Source organism: Erithacus rubecula (genome assembly GCF_903797595.1).
Source record: "Erithacus rubecula genome assembly, chromosome: 6".
Taxonomy (NCBI): domain Eukaryota; kingdom Metazoa; phylum Chordata; class Aves; order Passeriformes; family Muscicapidae; genus Erithacus; species Erithacus rubecula.
In genome coordinates this window covers 25,176,594-25,204,257 of record NC_136688.1, presented here as the reverse complement: position 1 = coordinate 25,204,257, position 27,664 = coordinate 25,176,594, and the positions used below count along the sequence as shown (strand labels likewise).

The following is a 27,664-nucleotide window of genomic DNA, read 5'->3' as shown; positions in this document are numbered from 1 at the left end:
CCAGAACTGAGCATTGCTAAAGTCTAACATCTGTTCTTTGAGGAACAGCATAGAGAGGAAGGAGATGAAAAGAGCACATCTAAACCTGCTGATGTATTTAGAAAAGACCTGGAGCATATCGAGAAAATGCAGGATTCAACATGGAAATGAGGATGAAGAAAGGTACATGGATAAAAATGTAAAACAGCAGATGTGCTGGACCAGCAAAAGGGGATTTAAATGATATGGGTTCTGCGAAGGAGCCATAAGTGTGTCACAAAAGGTACATTTGTAATATTGTGCTTAAACACTGTTTCAGCAATAATTTCCAGTCCTTTTCTTTTAACAGATATCTCAAGGTTGGTTTTTTTGTTTTTTTTTTTAATGATCAAACTTTAATGTCTGAGGACAAAAAAATACTTCATTGATTTCCCCAAAGGTTGTAGTGAATCTGGTTTTACACTCCACTAAAACCTGTAAAATGAATGAGCAAGGTGATCCTCCTACGTGGCTTAACACAACGCAGGACCTAAGGTTAGAACTAATGGCCGTATCTTCTACACTCGTCTCACAGAAGGATTTCCATGTTACACTACGATTTTTCACTGTGTTTAAAACAGTTGCCTGATATCGCAGCTGAACACCACGGCGCTTAGTCACACATTTCTTTTGCATCCAAAGACAGCACCCATCACCAGAAAAACACGACAAGCATTTGGGCGATTCCCGTTCAGATCGGAGCTGTCAAAGCGTTTCCGGATTTCATCGCGAGGGGTTGATGTGTCAGCGCAGACGAGCAGCAGGCACAATTAACCTCCAGAGGCGGACCTGTGGTCCAAAAAAAAAAATAAAATCTCGAGAAAAAAACATCCCAGACCGACTTCCCCTCCAGGAAAACCCAAACCCACCCGGCTCGAAGGGTGTGTCCGGCAGGGCGAGGCCCCGCCCGGGCCGGCGCTGAGTGGAGCGGCGCTGGCACCGCCTCTGCCCGGGCCGGGAGCGGGGCGGGCCCGCGGCGGCTGCGGGTGCGGAGGCGCGGCAGCGGCGGCTGTGACTGTGGCTGTGGCAGTGGTGGCAGCAGTGACTGTGGCTGTGGCAGTGGCAGGGCGGGATGTTCAGCTGGCTGGGGAAGCAGGGCGGCGGGCGGGAGCGCGGCGGCGGCACCGACGTGGTGCAGACAGTGACGGGCGGGCTGCGGGACCTGTACCTCCGCAAGCTGCTGCCGCTGGAGGAGCACTACCGCTTCCATGAGTTCCACTCGCCCGCCCTGGAGGAGGCCGACTTCGAGAACAAGCCCATGGTGCTGCTGGTGGGGCAGTACAGCACCGGCAAGACCACCTTCATCCGGTAGGTGACCCCGGTGTGCGCCCCGCCCGGGGAGCCGAGCCCCGCCGCTCCCTCCCCGCTCGCCTGCCCGCGGTGCTGCTGCCTGCGGTGGATCCCTCCCACGCTCCGGCCGCGCTGCCCCGCGGGCTGCGAGCCCAGCCGAGCCCAGCCCAGCCGAGCCGGGCCGGTGCCCGTCCAGGGTGGTGCCGATCCCGATCCTGCTGCCCGCTCTGCAGCTCGCCGCTTGCTTCCTGTGCAAGAATATTCTGTCTGTTTCATGTTCTGGTGAAAACGTGTAACCGCGCTGTCTACTTCCTCTTAGTTCTTTTAATCGCTAAGCTATTTCCGAGGAAAAGCGGGGGCTTCGTGCTAAAACGGTATGACTGCACTGGCCATGAGGGATCACTTCAGCTTATCTCCACCCCTTTCTTTCCCAAAAGTAGCTTAATGCACAGATCGGTTGTGATCGTAGAAGAGTAAGATGATAAGAGTTTTGAGCGAAAAACACGTGGACTTTCCAGAAAGTCTTCCCTTCCCGTGCCTGTATTTTGGTCAATTACATTGAAGAAGCAGTATCACTACTAAGGCAGCTGAACAGTGTTCCTGTTGTAGTATTTTCTCTCTTTCCTGTATTCCTTATTTATAAATTTCTTAGTAACTCATTTTTAGGAAGCTGAAAAATATCTTGGGTAAGCACAGTACTATGAATCTGTGAATATTTTCATATGTTTGAGCTTCCCTCTTACATGCCACTTACAGATCAGTCTGAGGTTTTGCCCAACTCTGCAATAGACACTAAGAGGTCACTTGGTTCACATTTTGACCTACTTATAGTTGAAGTTCATTACAGTCTTTCTGTAAAATATACAAATATTTATCTTTCAGGTCCAAAGATTATGGGCAGCCTTGCCATAACACCGTTTTGTTCTTGCATTACAAAAGGCCTACCTCTCCTCTCCACTGAAGATCAATGTTTACCTTTAATCACCTGAGAGCTTTTCAGATGTTTACAGAACTAATCATGTGTCTTTTCAGGTTTTACAACTACCTAATTGAAAGATTGAAGTTGAACATGGTTTCTTTACTGATTATTACTAAATTTCCACAAACACATAAAGTGTTGTTGCTCAGAGGAATAGTTTAAAAATAGAAATAGGGCTGTAATTAAAATAAAAGAAAGTGAGTTTCAGGATCTCCATAGACAGTCACAAGGTGATGTGGGAGGGGGGAAGGGGTTGTTGATTTGGATTTTTCGAACATTTCTCCAGGCATTCTCATTCATTTTCTCCTTTCAAATTGCAGTTGCCTTGTTAGTCTGTATATATTTCCAGATAAGTGTTGTTACTTGGCTTATGGACAAGATGGGGAGAGCACGGGTGATACAGAGGGAGGCAGGATGGTCACAAATATGTGCACACCAGAACTTGTTCTGCCTCTCAGCAGCATTGTTCTGTTATTTACAGTTCATAGAAAACTCTGTGTTCCCCCTGCTGTAAGAGTTTGCCTTGGTTGAGAACACAGGTTCTTGATTTATGGACGTTCACCTTTCTGTCCTTTATAGCTGCCCATATTTGACTGAAGTAACAAGTCAGTATTGTGCTTAGAAACACTAATATTCCTTGCAGCGCCTTACCTGTATTTTTGCCATTGTTGCTTTGTAAGTAACTTGTTATCACTGTAGCAATAAAATACTGAGCAAAAGGGTTGGCTGGTAGTAATGTACAGTCTGAATGAGAAAAGGCCTATACTTTTTTACAGCAGTTGCCAGCTTTTTTTTTTAGCACTTGTCGGTGCTGGGTGAAGATGCCCAGATGATTTTGCAGGGCTGAAGTTTTCAAAGATGCTTTCTCATCTGCTTCATTAAAATACCTGACTTGGTGCAAGAGGTGGCTTCTACTGTGATGTGCCCTTCTTTTTACCCTCTTTACCCCTTTCTGCTGTGCCCATTTTAGGTAGCTTGCAGAGCAGTTAAACATTTTGCACAAGGTTTATTGGACAAGACATTGACTGTAGAGGATCCAGGATATCTTTTATTGCTTCCAAAGGATCTCACTATGATCAGCATTCATTACCTCAGCGTTTTCTGTAGCATAGATAATTGTCTGAATCAGCATGAAAAAATGCTCCACTGAAGATGGGCAGCAACTTAGACAGTAGTGTCACAGGGACTGTTATTCAAAATCCAATTTGGAGGAGAAAAAGAAGGGCAAAAAAAGAGAACTTCATGTATGCTGTGTGCAAGACTCAGAAGAAGACTTGGGAAAATATTATCATGTCCTGGTCATCCAAAAATAAATTTCCCCTCTGAAAGGCTAAATATTCCATGGAAAAATCTCCTGTTCTCTCAAGATTGTTTTAATCCTCTATTTTTTGTAGATTATTTTTCCTAGAATTAAACAGGGCTATAGGGAATTTATTCCTCCAAACCTTTTAATAAGCAAACATTATTTTAAATTATTTTAAATCTTAAATAAACAATTTAAAACTGCTTAAAATGACTAAAACTGCTTTTTGTTCACATTTCTTAACTTCACAGTCAGGAGGGCATATTAGGTCTACCTAAGTGTTTACTATTGGGTTTATGTGTGAACTTAACAATTCTGTTTAGCTGCCAAATATTCATTTGGGATTTACTTTGATTGAGACGTTATCGTGAGAACTTCACATTTTCGTACCTCTGACATATCCATATCCACCCAGTTCCTTCCACTAAGTCTTCATGGAAAACCCTGATGTACCAGTGACTAAATGTCCCTGGAGATTAAGATATGCAAACAAAACATTTCCAGGTTTCTAACAGCCCTTATGTTTTTTCACTCAGTGCTGTTTATCCGCTTTGCCACTTGGAACAATGCAGTGAAACCAGGCACATTTGCTGTCTAAGGTGTAGTGTGGTGATAGTTTTACTCACTTATTTGACAATGCTGACAATTCAAACAAATACTTCCAAATGTTAATGCTTGTCCTGTTGTGTTTAATGAAGTGGGAGTATTGTGAGAGCCAGTTGTTATCTTACATGAGAGCTGCTTGGCTGTGCAGCTTCTGTAACTGTCTCAATTTCTCATGACTTTTTTAGAAAAAAAAAAGTGGGGAAAAGAGAGACAGGAAAGGAGAATTGTACTGTATGGAAAAGAGATAAGAGGTAATTAATGCAAATAGGTAGTTTATTTTGTTCTGTTTTAAAACTGTAGGAGACTGATTTTTTTTTTCTTAAAGAGCTTATCAACTTGAGACAAACCAGAAGTAAATTCCTCAGATTGCCAGGCTGTGCTTTTATTTTGCTCACAGGTATTACTCAGTGGTTAAAAATTGTAATCTTCCTGCTATTTAACTCAGCCAGAGCTGACTTTTGTGAAAGCACCCTTTTCTATGCATGATGTCTGGAGTCTGCAAGCAGTGTGTGATCACTTGTGCAGCTGTATCTATTTCTTTGGGGGTGAAGTGGGAGGAAGGTCCCTCTTAGTTTCTTTGGGTGAAAGCTGTGACTTTTTTACTAGCTCTACATGAAAGCTTTGAGTTATTTAGAGCCGAATTCTTATACTAAAGCAAACATCTGTTAGTCTTGCTGTGTTTAAAAAAGAAAAAAAAAAAAAAAGCTTGGTGCAGGATGTAGTATGGAGGTGAACAGCCCTATAAAGTAGCCATGAGTTTATCTCCCAGTGCATCACAGGGTATCCCTGTTCAGTGCTGCTCTGTCCAGCTCACTTGCTTTTGTGCATTAGTATGGCCTAGCTAATCCATTTAGACTTCAGATGATAATGAGTGTCTGCAACTGTGAGTGATCTTTTCTATCTCTGGAACTTTGCAAACTAGTTTCCCATAGTCTGGCTATACATCTTGTAGAGGAACATAGATGATTGTTTATTGGCAAAGCTGAAAGGTTATAGCCCAGGTAAAAACAAAGAGAGAAGAATCAACAGGATGTCTGTTGTTTGATCTAGACTGTCTTTGGGGCACTGGCTATTTTTAAGCATTCTTCCTGTGAACCTTTTTGAACTCCTTCTCTGCTGAAAATTCCTGAGAAGAGCATAGCAGATGCTGAAAATCCAGGTATTTTCCTGTACTAATATAGCATTTGGTACAGAAAACTTGGCAGCTTTTCAATTTACAGAAGAACTCCTCTTACCTGTTGTGTGTAAAATTGGTTTTTCATGCTGAGAAGTGTGATACAGCTTGTTCTGGCTTAGCCTACCCCCCAACTCCAGCTTGCAACCAGGCACCACACAGCCACTCACACCCTGCACAGCGAGATGGAGGAGAGAATCAGAATGGTAAAAGTGAGAAAACTCATGGCTTAAGATAATGACAGTGTAGTAGGTTCAATAAAAGCATCACAGGCAGGGCAAAGCACGGAATTCATTCACTGCTTTCCAAGGGCAGGCAGGTGTTCAGGTATTCCCAGGAAAGCAGGGCTCTGTCATGCGTAACAGTGACCTGGGAAGAGAAAATGCTATCATTCAAAGTGTCTCCTTCCTTTTCCCCCTAGCTTTATATGCTAAGCACGATGCCATATGGTGCAGGACATCCCTTGGGTCAGCTGGGATCAGCTGTCCCAGCTGTGTCCCCTCTTAACTCTTTGTTCACCCCTAGTCACTTGCTGGTGGGGTGAGAAGCAGAAAAGGCCATGATTCTGTGTAAGTGCTGTTCAGCAGCAATGAAGAAATCCCTGTATTGTCAACACTTTACAGCACAGATCTAAAACACAGCCCATAGTAGTTATTGTCCAGCCAAACCCATCACACTTGAGCACAGCCAGTGCTCAAGAGGAGGTTTATTTTAGTCTGTACTAGTTCTTGATGTGCAATTATGAGCCAATCTTAATGGAAAATACCTGTGCTGCAAAGTGATTTCTGTGTCTGTTAAATAGTTGTACCAGGCAGAGCATTGTTACTGTTGGGTGGGGCTTGGTATTTGGAAGGAGGTCTTGCCTTCCTGGATTGTTATCACTTTCAAAGCCTGTTTTTTAAAGCTGCTTTTATGACATTAATTTGGGAGTATCATTGCAGTTCAGTAGCACTTCATTATGGTTTAGTAATTTCAATAAACACCTAATCTCAATTTGCACTGTGGAGTTAAGTGCTGCAAATAGAGATGCTAGAAATTCTGAAAGGTGCTCTGTACTTTTAACTCTTTAGATTTTTCAAGTGTTGCATGTGCAGCAAATTCATGAGCAAGCCATGAAATTACTTTTTTAGGCATCTAAAGGACCATCACCACTGAATAGCCATAATCATGCTGTAATTTATGAGTTTATGATAGATGGCAATTATCCTGAAGGTGTCTGCTCCTGCATTTAGATCCCACTGTGTAGTTTTCCTTGACCTGGGATGTGGGACTTCACTCCTGTGCATTTGGTTCAGTATATGTTCTTTACTGCTGCTCTTGGAGCAGATTCTTGTATATATTATCTGTCACCTTATGATTTGCTACCTCTGTCAGCAGAAGCCTGGGAATAGCAATTTGTATCAAGAGAAGAGCATATTTGCAAGTCTCTTAGAGACCCTTTCTCTTTTGAAAGAAGGACAGTGAGGAAAAGCAATGCTTGAAATAGAACACTTTATCATGGCAAGTTAAAAATCTTATTTTAGAAGTCAGAAGTATAACTGATATTTCAAAATCAAAGCGTGGATAGCTCCAATCTGGAAAATTTTAGTGGCTCTTGTGAGTTAACTTTGGCATCCTGTTGTAGAGAACTCTGGTCTCCAGTGATGTTTAATGAAGAGGTGGGAGCACGCTTTGGTGTTTCAGGTATTCTGCTGTTTGCCAGGATGCTTCAAAATCCTGGGATTCCTTGAGGGGTTCAACTGGTGAGCAATTGAAGAAGTTTTGTCTCCATTTCATTTAGATAATTTCATGATCTAATTTGTACAGTGAGATTCTGTGTGGACAGAAAGGTTTCATTTGCTTTTGGAGAGTGGTCAGTTTTATTTCCCTGTTAGTGTGCATTGGGTACAGCTTATTCTAGAGATAAAACAGATTGACATTGGTATGTTCTGGCATGATAGTTCTTATGTTCCTCCTTCCTCACAAGTTTTAGTGTTTGCATTTTTTAAATTTCTTTTTTTTGGAAGCAGAAAGCTACAGGAAATCTCATGCAAATAACTGTTCCATGCTCCCTGATTATAGGTTGAGCTAATTGGAGCTAGTTTGCTAAGGCTAGTGGAAAATAGTGTTTGAATATGTTACATATATTTAGTTCCTTAAATTCAGATTCTGTGCACTGATCTATAAAGTTTGTGAGTGCTTGGGTACTCTATTTGAAGACAGAGATTGTTCAGCAAGTATAGATTGTATGTGAAATGGTTTTTGCAACAAAAGCAGCCAGCAAATCTTCTCAAATTAGTATTGATATAGGAAATTATAACAGAATAGGCATAGCACTGTTGGATTAAGTCCAGAATAAACCTTTATTAAACAAGCAGTGTTAATATAGATGCACTAAAACATAACTAGTGCTTTAGTTGTATGCAGGACCACCACCTGTGCCTGAAGAAGAATTCTCATGCAAATCCAGTTTTGATTATGTAAATAGTTAAATTGTACTTGATTAAAATTGTGTTGTCTTTTTTTTTTTTTTTTTTTTTTCCTAAGAACTGCAGGGTGACACTGAAAGCACATTGTGTAATCTCGAGTGCCAAGATGGTGCTGTTGTGGCTGAGGACAATACCACCCATGCTTTAAAATTTAGCAGTGTTTAGCATAGTGTCTGTGTCTCTGTGAAGAATAGCAGTTGCCATGGAGTGTGTGCTGGAGGGAGGTTTGCTCCAAGGACTTGGGGCTGCTTGAAGGGATGCAGACAGGCTTTTTGTGTAAATAAATGCCCTGGTTCCATTAATACTTAAATATGCACTTAATTCATTTCAGACCCCATTGTCTGGGAAGCCAAGGCTTGGCTCTGTGAGTGTGTGCTGTCTGTGTGTTCTCTCAGTGGTCTGCTCAAAGATGCAAGATGGTTTCTGGTGCTAGAGCACTACCTGACTTGATGCCTTTTGGAAGTATTTTACTGTTAGGCCTAAAGTTCTGCAGATCTGACTTATTAACAATTACTTTTTGATATGCAGGTTAAAAGAAAAAAAAAATTAATTCCTCACTCCCAAACATAAAATTTTCCTAAAATTTCCTAAAATGTCTGGTTAGATGCTGCATGTGAGCAGATTCAGTTGGCTGACATAATGGTTCTCTCTGCCTCTGGTAGGATGAGTTAGTGAGAGCATACCAAATTGATTAAAGGATTAGATCTGTCAGCCAACTGAATCTGCTCACATGCAGCATCTAACCATCCCCTTTTTGTACCAGGAGCATTGATATAGGCTTGAAAACACTCAGAAAAACAGATGTAGTGTATCCTACAGCACTGGGGTCATTGGTAGAAGCATTCACTTAAATGGTTGAGGTGCTGCACTTGAGGGAGTGCTTTCCACACTGCCTTTGTAAAAGGATTTACTTTATCTCTTTACCTAGATGTTGTGAAAAATTAATTCCATTATCTTCCTTCTTCCTCAGTTAACAGAAATAATGAAATGCAGGTGAATGTAATCCTATTCTTACAGAATATGCATATCCTTGGGAATTTTCAAGCAAATTGTAGTATTTGCTTTTGCATGTATCCCAATCATTGATTTTGGAATATTTAGGTATAAATATAGCTGTTGTGTATAAATACATCTTTGTATTCTCCTCCTCCAGATACCTGCTTGAGCAAGACTTTCCAGGCATGCGGATTGGTCCAGAGCCTACCACAGATTCCTTTATTGCTGTGATGTATGGAGAAACAGAAGGAAATGTTCCTGGAAATGCCCTGGTTGTTGATCCTAAGAAGCCATTCCGGAAACTTGGCCGCTTTGGGAATGCTTTCCTCAACAGGTGAGATCATCTTGCTTTGTCTTCTGATGGCTACATTTAAATTTTGGCATGTTCTGTTTTGAACAGCACGGAATAAATATTCAGATACAGGCAGGAATGGTGGCAGTTCAGGTGAATTAAACAAAAAAAAGACAGTACTAGGGTGGTATTACAATAGAGATATTCAGTTATCTGAATAGAAAATAGTCATTAAAACCAGATCACAGAAAACTGTAGAAATGATCCACTGGGTGACTTGTTTGTGAGGCATGATGCCAGGTGGAACTTGGGATAAGTTTATGCAAAAGTTCTACTCCATAAAACTGATAGGTTGGTACTATTATTAAAAACTACCGTTCAAAAAAAAGAAACAAATATTTTCCCTTTGGTTCTGTCTTGTTTGTTTCCACTGATTTCATTGGATATCTTGATATAGCTATTTAAAATCATGAATTGCTGGGATACATGGACCTAAAAGAATGGAAAATGTACTCCATGGATAAAGTAAAAACTCAAGCTGTTAAGTGTTTAATATCAACTGCGTAAGTGTTTGGGTAGTTCCATGGACCAGGGAGATAATGTTTGTTTGTAAAAAGGAAAGAGTTGTTCAGGGACTGAATATTTTGATAGTAAACTTAAGTAGTATGCTAAATATTTCGAGTTGAAAGTTAATTGCTAATAACTCTGTTCTTATTGTCTGAGCAATCACCTTGTTTTCTTCCTGTATTTGATAGTAGCTTGACATGGAGGCCTCACTTTGAGAGCCAATTAATCTAAATTGGTTCTTTTTAACAATAAACTTTCCTGTTTGGCTGATAAATACTGGCATGCGTGTTAAAAGTTCATCATGTGCAGTTTTATCTCTTGCTGTGCTTATTCAAAGAAGAGAGTTTATAGCTGCATACAGTTGGCTTGGCTATTGCTTTGCAGAGATAAGAATATGTGCTGTGGGAAGCTGTAGTCAAGTCCCATTTTAAGTAACAAGTTTGAGATGATTGGCTAAATTGTGTCTTCCAGATCACTCTTCTGTTTCTCCCTTTACTCATCATTATGCTCTCTCTACAAAAAATTAATATACTTATAACACAAATGAATTGTGTTTTGCATAATATTCAGATATTTGCATAGAACATTTAATAATGATATGTGTTTGTTTGGATGAGTGGCAATGTAATTTTTTGCCTTAATTGTCTAACTAGTTGTGTCAGGTTCTGTTATGCAAGCAAGATAATTGGTTAGCTAAAAAGCTGTACTTTCAAAGTAAGGCACTGAATTATTCCAGTTCTTTTGGTGACTGTGACATTGTTATATTGTGGTGCTGTGAGCACCCTTATCTTCCCCAACAGTCCTGCTTACTTGTTAGTTACTCAGCAGAGATCTAGGTGCTTATCTTTCCCTGGCATTTTTCAAAACTTACCAACTCCTTTCTCTTTATGACTTTGCTCAGATGAAATTGCCTTAGGCTTCAGTATCTTCAGTATCCTACTAGGTTACCTGTAATCATATTTTACTTTGCCTTCTCTCATTTGCCATGCTCACAGTTCTTTTTATCCAATATTACATTTTTCACTCCTGCCTTAATAGACTTTTCTCTACTTCCCGCCACCCCATCCCATACCCCCCCATTTTATTTTTTAAATGGTCTCCCAAACCTAGTATTTTTTTTTATGGAGGAACTTAAGGCTATGAGCACTTAGACTATGAAGTTGAGTGCCCTTTTCATCCAAGTGCAACAATCCAAATGACAGGAAACAGGGACTGAGGTAATGGAAAAAATGAAACAAACAAGAACACGGTATCACAATCAAGGCTTGTACTTAGTAATTACCTGCATTAATTTATTGATGTTAACTTGCTTTTGTCTTTTTTCCATGACCCCTTCTAATTGCCCCCTGGATCCCACTGCTTGTGGGAGGTGTTCTATTAATATCTTACTTATCCTGTGTACTTTTCTTAAAAGTTGGAGAGGAAACAGTAGAGGGACAGGACCTAGTGTGCCCTTGGATGCTGGTTATGGAAGAATACTGCATTATACCAGAAAAGCATGAGAAAAAATTAGTGCTGATGAGAAGACATGCATGGTCCTGGTCTAGTTTGATGTGTCCTAGGGAATTACAGTAATCTCATTAATACAACTCTTTTTGTAACACTTTTAAGTCTGTCATTCAGGTGGATAGTGTAGTTCTGTTTTTTATGATGCAGCATTTATGTGGACTGCATAAAGTGGTATGTTAAGAAGTAAGTCTCAGTGTTGAAAAGGGAAGCTCAAATACCACTATAATTGCAGATATAAGTTGTCTAAAATATTAGTTTGAGGCAAGATTTTTAACTCATCTTTAATCTTTATCTTATGGACATATTCTAAAAGCTGACAAGCAGTAAATTATGAGTTCTTGCTTCTATTTCCTATGTGTTTAGCATGTGCTTTTCTCCTCCCATTGCCATTTATGACTGTGCAAAGATGGCAGTGTCTGCATTTGAGGCCTGTAATTCTCTATTTTCTCTCATGGTCTTTTCCAGCTGTCCCAGTTTGGGTGGTGCCTGAGTCAAGACACTGCTGTATTGTTCAGCTGGCATAACAGTGCCTTTCTCCCCATAGGATAGGGCTAGAAACATCTTGGTGATACTGAACAAGCACTGGGCTTTCTAAGGTTAGATGAAAGTGATAAGAAAAAAATATACATGAAAATTCAGTCTTCACACTTCCAAATTTATGAAAGCTATTTCATGCTGTACATACTAGTGATGCATGTATTTTATTAAGGGTTCACATGATTAAATGTATTTTCCTTGTCACTTACACACATCCATTATGCCCCCATGTAACATGCTTGCTTTAACATAATACTGCCTTTAGCTTTTGTCATGTTCAAATAATGTAATTTTCTCAAATGGCACCTCACTGCTCTCTCAAAAACATTTCTTAAGCTAGTAGAAAACTTTCTAGTGGAAGAATTTGCTTCAATACGGGGTATTTTTTACACCTGGTGTCCCACTAAAACAAACAATACATTTTACACTGTGTTTACATACCCTCAGGTTCTATCAGGCTTGGATGGCTGCTGTTTCCTTATGCCCTTTTGGGTTTCAGGGAGAGGTGCAGGTGATGCTGCCATTTCTGTTTTATCCAAGAAGGCACAGTGTGTCTTTTGTTAAAGGCTCATTGCTACAAGGTCTCTTGGTGAAGTGAGGTGTTAGGACTTCTTTTCTTCCCAATTTCCTTTGTACCATCTAGACTTTGATATAGTTTATATTTTGTATCTGATACTAGACTGGCTGAACTCTTCCTAACTCAGATCATCCAAGACCTAAAAGGTCTTGTTTTACCTTGGCACAGCTACAATTTCCAGTCTGGGATACCCTGTTTTTTGGGGCACTGTGCTTTGTGAAAACATAGGTTGATGTGGGACAGCCCCATCTTGGAGCCTGAGGCTGCAGATTAACCCTGTGTGGGGCAGCCTCACAGAAGGAGGATGGGTTACTTCAGCTGCTCCCTGATAAGAAGATTAAACTCTTATGCAAATCTCTTAAAGGCAGGGTATGATGAAGGGCAGTGAAGTTCTTCAGTCAGTAACTATCCCAGAAGCATCATTGCAGCTTGCATGTAACACACCAAGTGCCCTGCACGGCTCTCAGAGTCCTTGTGAATTATTTATTTTTCTGTAATGCCACCATTGAATTTGCCTCCTGTTGCAGAGGCAGGAGGTTATTGTTTAGAGCATACTGTGTGTAATTGGAGGTCTTGCTTCTGGCAGAGTGATAGCTTTGGCTGGGTTTTTGTGAAATACTGGTGTTTTGCACTGGTGCTCCAGCTGAGGAGAGTGGTGGGTTAGGGAGTAGGGGTCACTCCAACACTGCTAAATCAGGCAAGAGGGAGATGTGGCAGGGACTGGAACATAAACATATTGTCAATGTGGCTTTCTGATTGCTCCCCTTTTCAGTCTTTGAGTCTGGCCATAACCTGGAGTACATGAAAAATTTTCTCTCGTGTATACTAATTTTGATCCTAGCAAAATGGTGGTTCGATGGTGTTCTTTTAATGTTGCATTTAAAACTCAAGTTGTTAGCTCTTGCAAATTTTTAAGTCTTATCAGCCCTTAAATGTACAGTTTTACAATATTTCTCTGTGTATTCTTTTTTGAGAAGCTCTCTTCATAATTTTTCTTAAATATGTATGGTTGCAAAATGTAGAGGTTTGCCAGGATTCAGAAACTTTTTTGATTCTGATTTGAGTCTTTCTAAAACCAGATATATAATGAGGAGCTCTCAGGTGACAATCTGTATCTGAGCTGTTGTTAATGGGTTTTTCCCTCCTTTCCTGCAGGTTCATGTGTTCTCAGCTTCCAAACGAGGTGCTGAAGAGCATCAGCATCATTGACAGCCCTGGAATTCTCTCTGGAGAGAAGCAGCGCATCAGCAGAGGTGAGTTGCAGAGCTTTATAGTAACCAAGCTCACTACATTTTTTCTGCTCTGCTGGACAAAACAGCATTCTAATCTTTGGGAAGCCTGTTTTAGTGGTACTGTATGGTGGTCTTGCATATCTGTATTGCATGCCCTGTACAACCCATATTTTAAGGCTGATGTTGGCTTTGGGATTTTTTCACTTGGAAGCTGGTGGGGGTTGGTATTTCTGTCATCCTGCTGCTATGGCTGCTGATGGCTACAGCTACATGATCTGCTGGCTAATTAGTGCTTTGTCACTCCTTAGAAAAAGCCTTATTTTCATCATTTTAATTGCTTTTCATGAAATAATAATGACTCTCATATATACTACTGAAGTTCATGAATGAAGAAATGTTTTGTAATAGCTTGGTTTCAGACATGCAGGTTGGTCATGTCTCAAAAATTCGGGGGTGGAGCTATAAATAAGGTGGGTTTGTTTATTGTGGGCACAGCTGCTAGAGCTGCTTCTTAAGGTTGCTCAGTCATGCTATAATATAATACAGTCAAAAGAGGAAGCCAAATGGTAGAAGGAGAGCAAATGAGAATATTTTTAATAATATGAAAATTCTGCAGACAACTGAGCATTGTTTATCAAGCTGTTTTAAACATTAGCCTGTTTTGAGAAACTATTTAAACAGAACAGTGTAATGTAAACAACTTTCTTCCTTGCATTCTTCAGCTGCATTTAAGTGCATTTCTGTGGAGTTGTAAATGGTAGTGATGCAGGGTGTGGCTTATGCTGCCCTCTGTATTCAGACCTTTGCTTTAGAAATGGAAACTTGTGTTTCATATCTCTGTCAGAGGAAATAAACTATAAGTTGGCTATGTGATGTGTTAGTGAAATATTAGAGATGAACAGCATGAGAGTTCTACATCTCTGCAAGCAAAGGCTTGAATGTTGCGAAACCAGAAATAAAACAAATGCTGCATGTTGGCACTCTTATTTTAGACAGAAAAAAAGAGTGTGCAACTAATGATTTTTAATCCTGAAAAAATCTTGTCATAAATTGTGCACAAAATATTTAGATCTCAGTTTACACAGTCTGATAAAATCAGTGGTGGTCTGCTCCTTCGTTGCGGATTCCTGCTTCGTTTTTCCTCCTAAAATTAAAATTAGGTGCATCTTACCCCTTCTTTGCTTGTTAAATCAAGAGAACATTGCTTGGCATAGTGTGGAAGGGAACATGAAATAAGCAGAAAATTAGAGTATGATATTAATATGCCACTGAAAAAGCAAGCAGTTGTGTAACCAAATTCAACACCATTAGGGAATGCTGTAGAAGTCTCAGACTTCCAGGTGCAGGACAGAGTTGTGTTTCACTCCAGGTTGTGTTTCAGTGGTAGTCCTGTGTTGCCTGGAGGACCATGACTCTTCACTACCATCTAGAATTGCTCCTGTGATTTAAGAAAACATGGCTCTTGTTCTCTTGTTGCTCAGAAACTCCTTGTCTTGATGGTATGTGCCTTATCAATTGTTACAGCCTAGCTGGCCTGCCCTTTGGCATGATAGACTTTCACCTAATTTAACTCAGTGATTCCTCAAACTCTTATCTGTTTCACAGGCTATAACTTGATTAGATAGAAAAAAAAATTTCATGGATTTTTTTCCCATGTGTTAAAGATTGTCTTGAATGTGTCACTTGTCATAGTTCTTTTATCAAAGTGTGATTCTCCTGTATGCTGTTAGGTTTAATCATGTTTAAAGTGTGGTTGTTCCAAATATGAAGTTTTGGGAGTTGGCACTGTTCTCTCAGTGTCCCGGGCTTTGAGGGCAGGTTAAATAAAGGTTTAATGTACTTAGGCATCAGCATACAGAAGTTATCTGCAAGTTCCTGTGCATTTATTGCATGCACATATTCCACGCTGTCATAACTTGAAATTACTACACTGAACCTTGACTGAAATGCTGCATAGTCAGATACATTTCCTGTAAATGGCTCATGGGCTGTTGATGCACTTTGCATATTGGTGGTTTTGTAGAGCACAAACGTGACTTGTCCTCTGCTGCACACAGCAAGGTTTGTCTGACCTGCTTCCTGAATGAATCGGTCTGATTTAAACATATTTATAAGTCTAACGTAGCACATTCTGAAGTTTGAATTGCTTTGATGACTTTCTAAATTATTGTGTGCAAATGTAAGTAGGGTTGTACAAGATGTTTTCTGCTATCCCTGAATGTGTCTCTGACAGAGAGGGTACCACTTTCTGTAAGTTTAGCTTGTGTCTAACATTTGTAAGCTGCAGCGTTTCTTATTTGAAATGTTTGATGAAAGAATAACATTACAGGGCTCAGTCTAAGACCTTGTCTCTTTGCTGTTGGTATTTTTTTTCCCATCTCACCAGCTACATTTACCTATGAATGAATGTAACATCTGTATAATATTAAAATTTGACAGGTATCACTAGAAGTAAGTTGAAGCCTTCTGAGATCAAGAGAGGAGTCAAATATTAACTTTCATTTTAACATGCAGAGAAACAGAAAAGGAACTATGTAAAATTAGAGGACATGCACAATTTCCCAGCATGCTCTATATTTAACTCTGGAAAGCATCCAGGCCACAGATGGAGGAGCTGATTTCTTGAAGGGTCAAAAATAACACAGAGGGCGACAGTCAAAGATTTCTCAGGACAGACCTTTCCCGCTCCTGTTGCTGGCAGGAGGATGTGCCAGAAGCTTCCTGCCTGTCAGTTCTGGGCAGTGTGAGTGGCTGGGGGAGAATGTGCAGATGTCTGCCAGCATTGTCCCCTGGTCAGACAATGCCCAGCCCTGTGCTGCTTCTGCAGCATCACTGGTGATGTTCACGCCCTTGCAGACAGAAACGTCTGTGTGGTCTGCAAGGTTTGGAAGGAAAAATGAGTGTCTGGCAGGATGTAGGGAGGAGCCCCATGGAAAGGGAGAGGGGGTGTTTTGTTCATGATTAAGTGGTGTGAAGGCAAGACACTTCTAAAAAGTGTGGGGAAAGAGTTCAGGGGAAAAAGGAAACAGATTTTTTTTTAAAAGCAAAAAGTTCCCAGTACATACTTTGCTGCTCCTGACTCATACTAGATGAGTCACATGCAGGCCAAACCCAAAGCTGCATCACCAGTGGTGACTCTGCGGATTAGATGTGTCACTTCTGAATAAGGATTCCTGAATAGTGCTTGTTGTGTGGATTAGGTGCCAGCTGTACCTGTAAAAGCATTTAGTCAGGTTCTATGAATAGGCTTTCCTTTAGAACATGATAAAGCTTGTTTCAGGTGATCAGAAAGGTCACTGCTCATGTTCTGCCATGTCCTCAAAACCATCAGCAATGCAGTCATTTACTTGTAAATTGTACTTTTTAGTCTGCTATGACAAAAATAAAAGTAAGTGTTGCAAGATCAGAAGAGATGAGTTTAAAAATGGTTTTAAAATCCAAAGACTTCTGTTTGCTGCCTTGCACTGGAATGCTGCACTTGCACCATTCTCCTTGTTAATTCTGTTCTGATAAGCAGTGACCGATAGTGACAGTGATGAGGAGAGATTGTGATCAGAGCCCCATAGTCCTGCTTAACTTGGGTGCTGTGCTGGAACCAGACTCCTGGAAAGAGGCAGATGTGGGTGTGAGACAGAAAAAAGGGCATTGATAAAAACAAAAGGTGGTAATAGTGAGACTGGTCCGAGGAAATGCAGGATACAGTTGTCCTGACCTCACTGTCCACAGATACTGTTCTCTTGAGTAATAAATCTCCTTTTTGCCCCCCGGTAGAGACTGTTACCTCTTGCTGTCTATCCCCAGCCCGACCTTCTCCAGGAATCACTTTTCAGACTAGTGAGGCTATAACAGTGTGTTCTTCCTTCAGGCTACGACTTCTGCCAGGTCCTCCAGTGGTTTGCTGAGCGGGTTGACCGGATCATCCTGCTCTTTGACGCCCACAAGCTGGACATATCCGATGAGTTTTCAGAGGCCATTAAGTCCTTCCGGGGCCAGGACGACAAGATCCGTGTGGTGCTGAACAAGGCTGACCAGGTGGACACGCAGCAGCTGATGAGGGTCTACGGGGCGCTCATGTGGTCCCTGGGGAAGGTGATCGACACGCCCGAGGTGCTGCGGGTCTACATCGGCTCCTTCTGGGCGCACCCCCTGCGCAACACCGACAACCGCCGGCTCTTCGAGGCCGAGGCGCAGGACCTCTTCAAGGACATCCAGAGCCTCCCGCAGAAGGCTGCGGTCAGGAAGCTCAATGATCTCATCAAAAGGGCCAGACTTGCAAAGGTATGGCAGGAAAGTTGAATGGGCGGCTCTCAGCATGTCCTTCCCTGTTTTTCTCTTGGGTGAAACGCGTCTTTTTAGCACAGTTCTTAATCGTGGATTGAATTGTCACTGTTTCAAGGAGAAGATAATCGCCTGGGGAGAAAGCAGACAGGAGTTCTGATTTCCTGTGCAGTTATCAAACCAAATGCATTTTCCTTGAAACACATTTGAATGTGAACTTCTAAGCAAAAACAAAGATGAATTGCAAATCCATCAGTATATGAATAGTTGTTTGAGGGTGTGTGCCGCTTCCTGTGTTGGTTTATTTAAATTTCTGAATATGAAGGTAGCCTTTTGGGCTTTTTTTTGGTGGGGTTATTTTTGGGGGTTTGTTTCATGGATTTTTCGGGGGTTTTTTTAGGGTACCCTGTAGAAAATTCCATTTAAAATTACGGTGATGTTGTATAAAAAGTTGCTCTGATCCCAGAGAAACCCCAGATCCAGTCTGTTTTTTAAATGTTGGCAGCATTTTGTTTTCATTTGTTACAGTCATTTTGGCATGAGTGTCAGTTGTGTAATTTTTAGATATTTCTGTGAAATGTAAAATAAAAAATGGATAAAGGTAAGTACAGAACACAGTGCTCTTAGGGATATGTTAGACAGTCACGGAAGGGGAATAAACTGTTTATCTGCAGGAATGCAGCAATGTAATCCAGTGTCATTTTTCTGCCTTCCAAACTGCTCTCAAAGTACTGACAGTCAAAAATCGCTTTTTAGCATTGAATGTGGGGTTTCTTTCACCCTATTTATGTGCTACCCTCTTCTTAATGTTTTCTAAAGCATTTACAGTAATTAGAAACAAAAGCAAAATCTTAACATGCTGTCAAATTTGGGCATTAGGCTTTTTTTTCCCCCTAAGTCCTGTGACTCACTATCTCATTTTGAAGATGGGAACAATTCTTATCTACAAGTAGCACATGTGCATACTGGCAGACCTTAGGCCACTCAGAATACTCATGTGAAACCCTTAGTGCTTATGAATTATAAACATGTTCTTCTGGGTTTGGTAGAAATATTATTTTAGACATAAGATCCCTAAAATTGCTTACAATTATTTATAAATGCTCTAAAAATACCATTATTGAATCCATTCTGTAGTTCTGTATATCTATACTCTTAGAAAATTTCATGGGTTTATACTTATTTATGCTGGAGGTTTTTTTCTCCTCTATAGAAATGTAAGTTTAATTGCAATTAAAATGCATATACTCTTTTTAGACACAAGGAAGTGTTGTTGTGTGAAAGTTGTGATCTTCAGATGTGCACATAAAAACTGGCTACATCATTTTACTTTTAAAAGCAAGGAGTTCTTTTTCCTGTTTCCTCCTTAACAAGTAAGGAGGTGAATGGGAGAGCAATTGCCATGTGCAGGTTGTGTAAGGTTTGTGTAGAATGCTATAATACACATTCTGTCATGGTTTGGTGGGTATTAAGCATTGCTCTTACACAACACCAAAACAATTACTTGTTTTACTGATGATTTTTGATGGTAGTTTGTCTTCCCCTAGTCTTCAAAATTTCACCTGTTAGTTGCTCAACAGTTTGATAGGCATACCTAATTTTTAACTCTTTTTCTCTGTGTGTATGAAAATTGTAAGTATCTTCTGTTTTGTGGGCAGCTATATTCTTTTTAAATGAGCAAGGGCCTGAGTTCTGTAAAGACATGCTGTTGTCATTTGTCTGCTGTGGTCCAGGCCAGGTCAGAGCTTAGGAGAGCAGTTTGATAGCATCAAGTGTGATAACCATTGCTTCTAAAGAGGGTCTGCCCTGGTGCCTTCTCTGCTGTGTGCAAAATGAGTGTCAATGTCCACACAATGAGCTGAACTCACCTCAGTTAGGAAGTGCAGCCACTGTTTCTGTTCTGGACCTGATCACTTGCTCTGTGGGCAAGCAGATGTTTTGGTGGGGAGAGGTGGTGGGAGAGTGGCATGGGGGAAGAGATGAATGGTTTTGAATAAAGGCATAAGGAAGGTGGGCAGGATGGATATTTTGATGGCAGTGCAAGAATCAGTATGTTTGAAGACATCCTGAATTAATGTCTTTCCTTATGAGCAGGAAAGGCTGTGCTTCTCTCCCTAGGGCTTCACAAGGCAGCCATGGCATGCTGCTCCTGTTGGAACTGGCTGCTCTGTCACCTGCATAGGTGGCTGCATAAATACAGACTACAGGTACTCACTTTTCTGTGAGTCACTAGGCAGGAATGCAATATCACTTCAAATAGCTAGCCCTGCCACTTAGCATACTTGGATTACTGGAGGAATTATCTGTCCCATTGATTTCCACAATGGCTGGTGAGGCAGATGATTTACAGATCATACAGATGGACCAGTCTGGCTGGAGTTCTGTGTATAGTGTCAGGAGGTGGGGTTTGGGGTCTTGCATTTTCTCTTGCTCTTGGTTCTCATAGAATGCTGTACCAGGCTTCTCCTTAAAAATGCAAGTGTGCATCTGTATTCCTTTGAAATGTGTTTCCTTTTTCTCTGCCCCTCAAAGGAATGCTGAGAGCAGCAAAAGCTAATAATAACTAACTGATAGCTAACTGTTCATGTAAACACAAAGTTCCAGAAACAGTAGTTGATAATATCTTTCCTCAGGGAAACATGTTTCTGTTTCTTTTTATGACCTAGGTGAGAAATGCTACTGCCAAGTGTTGGTAAACAGTAGTTTTGATTTCAGTTTTGCTTCTTTTTAGGTTCATGCTTATATCATCAGCTATCTGAAAAAAGAGATGCCCTCTGTATTTGGGAAAGAGAACAAGAAGAAGGAACTGATCAACAAGTTGCCTGAGATCTACATCCAGCTGCAAAGGGAGCACCATATCTCAGCAGGGGACTTCCCTGAAGTCAAGAAAATGCAGGTAAGAGGGTAGATTACCATTCCACTGAAAGAACTCTTTAATTTGTAGCAGGATTGCCAAATTGGAAAAGGCAGAGCAGAGTATTTCAGCATTACAGTTTAGGGTCTTTGGCAGTTGAAATGACAGACATTTGTATGATATGAGGTTAGGGTGACTTGGAAGGGGGTACAGGCTGACAAAGAGTGGTAACTTGTTAGTGTGCATTCGCTGATACAGAACTACACAAAGAATAGGAAAGTAAGGAATAAGGAATCTGACCTTCTGTCCTTTTAATCACTACTCGGTCTCTCCTGGCAGAAAGTACTAAAGGCTTTGTACAAATAAAATGGCTGTGAACACTCACAGGTTAAGGGGCTTCTTGTTTTGAATCCTAAATGTGGCTGTATTTATCATTTTTGTAATGGTATAAAATATTTGTGTAGGTGAAGATATCCTTAGTCATAAGTTTGTTTTTACTCTACTCTGTTCCTGTTTTTACTGTTACTGTTTCCCAGTGTGTAATAAAGGCGATGTGTGGCTTCTCAAAAGTCCAGCTTAAACCTCATGCTTCTGAAAATTGTCTTTTGCTTTCTTCTTGTCCTGTTAAGATTGTATTCTATGAAGGAGAGAGAGAGAAGTTCTTGGTTTATACTCAAAACTAATTTTTAAATACCTTTTTTCTCTTCCTCTTTTGGACTTTCTGCAGTCTTTCTCTCACTTTCTTGCCTATTAATTTCTGTTCTCTGATTTGGGATGAGTTGTTTAAAAAATATCCTAGGGAAAAACAACTAATGTTGTATTAGCAGTGATTTTAAGCATCAGTTGGAAATGTTAGTATCTCAGATCATAGGCTTCTTAAATGGTCTTTGAATTAGAGGATAATTCAGCTTGAAAGCTGAAGAACAAGAGACCAGGAGCCTGCATTTTCCTCTGGCCATGGGCTAGTCATGAGTGGGATGGAGGATGTTTTCCAGATGTGTCATTCTGGCAGTATATGTGGTAAACTTGCTCGGCTAATCATCAGGAGTGATGATTAGCTGATTATTTGTAGGAAATCACAAGTTTCTTTCATGAACTATAATGTTTAACCTGGGAACTATTGGCATGAGACAGCAAATCATAGATGAAGCACAAGGTGTATTTTAACTAAGTTTTCACAGCAGGATTGGTGGAAGGGTTTAATTAATTATAATTTGAAAGAGGATTTTATGCCAAAAGTTGACTCTCTCTTCACTTGCTGCTTCTGTTTGTGATGCAAAATGAGAGAATGAGAGACCTGAATATTGAAACAAAATTTGAATTAAGCTCTTTCAAACTTACACTACATGTCAGTTAAGCTTCAGCAGCAGATGGCAGCAAATATGTACAGGAGAGATCAGTCACTTCTGTAATGAGGAACAAAATAGTGTGAAAACAGAATTGTGCCAAAACAGATAGCAAGTTGACCTTTGCTTCCTGAGGTTTATAGCACTACATAAACTTATTCTGATCAGGTGCTGTAAATCAGGTGGCTGTGTATGTCACCTGAACAGAGTTGTTGGTTGACTGTTTGTACTCTGTGTTTCAGGTTTTTTGGGTTCATGTCATGATCATTTTGATATATACAGGAGCAGCTCCTTGAGGTGATAGATGGGATTTGTTAAATCAGTTTAACATAATTTTACAGAAAGTGGGAGATGGTGGTGATGTTTGGGGTTTTACCTTTCTCTTCCTGGCAAGGATTTAGCATGTAGATAAAATTTAATAATTGCCTAAATAATTTTTAATTTTACAATGCCATGGTTTAAAACATGCTTGGGCTTGTGTTGGAATAGGTAAGCATTTCACTGGTGTTAGGATGAAAACTCCACAGATTCTGCAGGGACCATCTGACTTCAGGAGTTCTGGCAGCACTGCTATAAAACACTGCTGCTGTTATCTCAACTCAGCTTTTCTTTATTGGTAAAGGACACTTCTTCTTGACCTAACCACAACCAAGAAGTCTGATCTATAAAATCAGATCAATCCTGAAAACATTGATTTTACTTTTAACTTTAAGCATTTGCATAAGTGCTAGCAGGACTGAGGACTTGCATGCTTTCTTTGATGTTTGGAAAAAATTCATCAGATGGAAAGTTGCTGGGTAACACTCATCAACTGCTGTGGTTTTATCTACTGCACTGTGGAAACTATATTGTAAATGTAATTTAATAGACAAAGTCATCCACTGTTGCAAAATTGTCTTAGTGTGTTTGATTAAATGTATTGGTTGTATGGTACATATGTGTCTTGTTTCCTCTTCAAGAGCAGTTCCAGCTATAGAAAAGGTTTCAAAAGATACTTATCTTAATTGAATTATTACTTGATTATTTTGATTTGAAACCCATTCTTTAAACTTTTGAATGTATTGGAATAGTTTTTAACTACTGTCACTGTGTCTTTCACAGGAGCAGTTGGAGAATTGCGACTTCACAAAATTTCATTCTTTGAAACCAAAGCTAATTGAAGCTGTGGATAACATGCTGGCCAACAAAATTGCCTCCCTGATGAACCTAATCAGACAGGAAGAGAGCAACATGCCCACAGAGATGGTTCATGGTGGAGCATTTGATGGCACCATGGCAGGACCTTTTGGCCATGGGTATGGGGAAGGTGCTAAGGAAGGAGCTGATGAAGAGGAGTGGGTTGTTGCCAAAGACAAACCTGCTTACGATGAGATTTTCTACACTCTGTCACCAATCAATGGCAAAATATCTGGGATTAGTGCAAAGAAGGAGATGGTGACTTCTAAACTACCCAACAGCGTCTTGGGGAAGATCTGGAAACTTGCAGACTGTGATGGCGATGGGATGTTGGATGATGAAGAGTTTGCATTAGCAAAGCATCTCATCAAGATTAAACTGGATGGGTATGAACTGCCCGGCACACTTCCTTCCCACCTGGTGCCTCCATCTCACAGGAAGCCTTTCCAGACAGCAGAATGAACAATGCAGGGAGAAGAATGAGGATTTTGAAAATCCCACAGGAAATGTGTTAAAAATACCAAAATTTGAAATTAAGCTTAGATCCTTAAACCTCACAGCACATTTCATGCAAGTCATAAGCATGGCAGCAGGGAAACATTCCTGTCACTGTCCTTGCTGACCTTCACTCAGACATGCTTATCACAAGTGCCTTATAATAGCTATGTCATAAGGTGACAATGTTTTTGTAGTCCTGTGTCCATGTCTCACTGCCTTTACAACCATAAAGCAGAAAAGACCATGCATAAAAGTTGCTGACCTTCACCAAACCTAAATTACCAACCCTAAGTGTCTCCAAACTATTCTAAATAGCACACTGAAGCTCAAGATGTTAAATTCACCTGCCAATGCAAGGAATATTTAGATGCTAAAAATGCACTTAAGCCATTGAGTGAATGTCAGCATTCTATAGTCTAAGAAAAGGCTGATATAAAAGGAAATTATTTTCTTTCTTATTATTTAATTGGAGTTAGATAGAAGAGTGATGAGGAAAGTTTTGTAAGTGCTCAGAATATGAGCAAACTTGTTTTAAAACTTTAGATTCTATCTAGAATTGCAAAATACTAGAATTATTTTTTTTATCTGTCATTGTGTCTTCATTCTTCAGTTTTACACAGCACTATATATTCAGTATTACTAGAAGAACTGAGATCTCCTTTGTTCCTTGGATTTATAATTTTCTTTGCGGTTTAAACTTAGTTTCTCTGCAGACAATGAATTTCTGAATGGTTCAAAGTGACAGCAGAGTGGTTTCTTAAGCTATAAAAACATGTTTGCATTGAAATCAAGGCTCACTTTCTGTTCAGAAGAGGTGTATTGCTCAAAGTCAACCTCTTCAAAACACATAAAATTGTCTCTGAATATTTTAATTGGTATTCAATTTCTATTTGCAGTTAATTATACAGTTATGTCTGTGTATTTTTAATATATAATATATTTAAGAGAAGTTTTTAACTCCTTTGTCAACATGCAGCTGACAACCACAAAAGAGAGATTCAATTCCCATGGTGGCAGATTTGAAGGATGGGGAGGCTAACAGGAACTGTTACATTGACTGTAATAAATGATAGATGCATTCCTCCAAATATTACTTCTTTATTGAAAACAATCCATGAAAGCAATGGATGCTTAACAAACATTTATTTTCCAACACAATCAAAGTTGAACATACTGTCTGCTTACAGCTGATTTTTATCAGTACCTTTAAAGAAGGCAGGTCTTTGGCCCTGTGAACTTGAGTCTTTCAGGGAGGGCCAGTTCTTTCCTAAAATTGAATTTGGCAGTCAGTTCTGGCCTGTTGGTCTATTCTGGTCTATTTCTGCATGAGCAAAAATTGACTTGTATTCCATTTGTAATAGGAAAGACCCTACACATCAAAGGTACTGTAGTTTTGAGCACTTTTTTGTTAAGTCTCAGTAAGTGGCAGCAGTAATGTCTTCTGAGACAGAGCAAGCCAGAATGTGCTTTAACATCCTTGCAATAGGGGTGTGGAGGGAAATGGTTTGGACATTGTCTCCCAGTAAAGGTTCTAGTCATTCTTCTGTGATCAGTTTTGTGTGTGATCTAAGAAAAGCCTCAGCTTCTTTTTTCAAATCATATTTGTAGGTTGTCAGGTTTAATACTTCACATCTTTCTGGACCACTCATCTTTCTGCATCTGTTCTATTCTGAGGTGCAATTTCCATCAACTTCTGTCAGGGCTCTTCCATGGGAAAACAATGATGCTATTTTAAGTAATGGCAGAACACCACCTTTACCTTGCCAGGTTTCTGGGCCTGTATCAAGGATGTCCTGGCATAGTTAAATTGTTCTAAGGACTTGTTTTGGATTTTTTTTTAATTCTTAGGTGTTTTTCCTATTATTCAAGCATACCAACTTTATTTCTGTTAGACCTAAATTAGGAGCCAAATTGACCTTAGTGCATCTCTGTGCACTTTAGTAGAGCTGTGAAACAACACTGAGTCTACCTGTGTGACTGTACATCTGCAGAGTAACTATTTTCTTTGTAATTTATTTTTGATTGAACAAAAAATAGTCTACAGACATTGCAGGTGTTAAGAAAAAGAAAAAGGCTGCAGAGTAGTAACGTGTGTTTGTTTGTGGGTAGTGTCTGCAGTCAGTACCACTTTATACACTACTGACCAGCTTAGTACTAGTGACTGGCTTCATCAGGAAAGCCACCAGGAGAAGGAATGCAAGCTTGGTATTGTGACTACTGTAGTGTAGGCAAAGTTGAGAGGATCTGCCTTACCTCACTTTGCAGCAGCACAGGGCTGCAGGGGTGGACTCTTGCTTGAGTTCCCATCACATGTAGCTTCCAGGGGTGATGCTCCAGATATATTGGAGCCATGTGATCCCATGCCATTAGAAATATCCTCCTTCAGTGAGAAGAGAAGGATAGTTTCAGTGGTTTTACTTTACTTTTCTAGTTTTGTTGGTAGTAAAATGGAGAGCACAGGCTTTTCCTCAGTCTCTGTGGCAATATGCTAACTTGGTTTTAAGGCAGACAAATCGAAATACATAATTTTGAAAAGTATTTTGCCTAGATGGGATTGTAGTTTTTGGCTTTGTGTTCCTGTAGAATTTGGAAGGTGAATGCATAAAGCATGTATAGGAGTAGAGGTGGATTTTTCTCTGGCTATCTGGAGAAATGGAAGTGTTTCATCCACAGCTACATAAATGTATTTCTGGGTATGTGGTACAGTGAACTAGCATCACACTTAGATGATAGGAATAAAGTATATTTATTGTGAACTTAAAAAGCAGTTTGTTGCACAACTAACCTGATGGAGTAGGTTGCTGTTGCACAGGGGAGGGGATCTCTTCTCACTACATCCTCACAGGTCTGTGGGCCCCCCCATTTGCCTGCTGGCTGTCTGCAAGCCCTGCAGTTAAACCAGCCACACACAACTGTTTGCATAATGTTCTGTGGAGTTACTGAATCTGTATGATATAAAAGCATGAGAAGTGAGAGGATTGCCATGTCTCAGGGTAGTATGCTCTAAGTAGTTGTTGGTCACAGCAGTGTGAGGTAATCTTTGCTGTTCAGTTTGTTGCTAATGTCTGCTGAAGAAAGATGAAGATGTCAGAGTGGTTGGACATTTTATGCCTAGGATTTTAATAACATTTTCTGCAAGATCATTCAAAGCTGTCTGAAATTCATCCTGTGAAATCTGTGCCCACTGATGTAGCCTACTGTCTTAAACTAAAGGAGAAACTGCTGCTTTTACCTGTTCTCCAGCTGTTCCCCAACACAGTTTAAATTTGCATCCCTAGTTCTATTCCTTCAGAAACTCAGTTTTTGTTGTAGATTAGAACAGAAAATGTGGGGCTACAGTTCATAACCACAGTACAGGACACTGAGAGACTTAAAAAGCTGTGACAGCTGGAAATTGGAGAGTTTACAAAGATTTTTCAGTCAGGGCGAGGTCCCAGTTGTTAATTGGGTGTGGTGTGGATTTGTGTAGAGCCTGGTCTCCAAGCAGCAGGTGTGTGGTCTCCCTGGCTTTCAGCATTGTTTATTGCCAGCACTTGAAATGCACCCTCTTTTTCTTTCCCTCACTTCCTTCCCTTCACCATATGCACTCATTTTGGTGGCTCTTTAAATTGTTGGATCTCAATCAGAGTTTTAAGTGTATGGTTTGATGGGTTTGTGTAACTTAGCACTGAGAGAATGATCATGAACTTCATTTTCTATTTCACATGCTCACCTTTTCTAATATTTTTGTTAAACACTGTTTTCACTTAAAAGGCACTCTGATTTTTGAGGAAAGGCTTGATCTGTGCAGTGTGCTCCAGTTTGTCCAACTAGGCAAACAAAGTTGTAAGTTCATTATTGTTGCACTTTCATTATTCAGTAAATTCTTTGCAGATACTGTAATATATTTTAATATGCTTTGTAATCATTTTTAGAAAGCGGTGATAAAAATTGCTGATTTAATAAACTAATATTGATCTACTGA

General features: G+C 40.1%; 1 protein-coding gene across 1 annotated transcript; it reads left to right on the top strand.

Annotated features, from left to right (window-relative positions):
• Nucleotides 1–985: 985 nt before the first annotated feature.
• EHD4 (EH domain containing 4) lies at nt 986–27,664 on the top strand. The gene is made up of 6 exons (XM_079309169.1): nt 986–1,326; nt 8,992–9,168; nt 13,472–13,569; nt 17,414–17,826; nt 20,558–20,722; nt 23,128–27,664. The coding sequence occupies exons 1-6, from the start codon at nt 1,091–1,093 to the stop codon at nt 23,662–23,664; spliced, it is 1,626 nt and encodes a 541-aa protein (XP_079165295.1). The 5' UTR covers nt 986–1,090; the 3' UTR covers nt 23,665–27,664.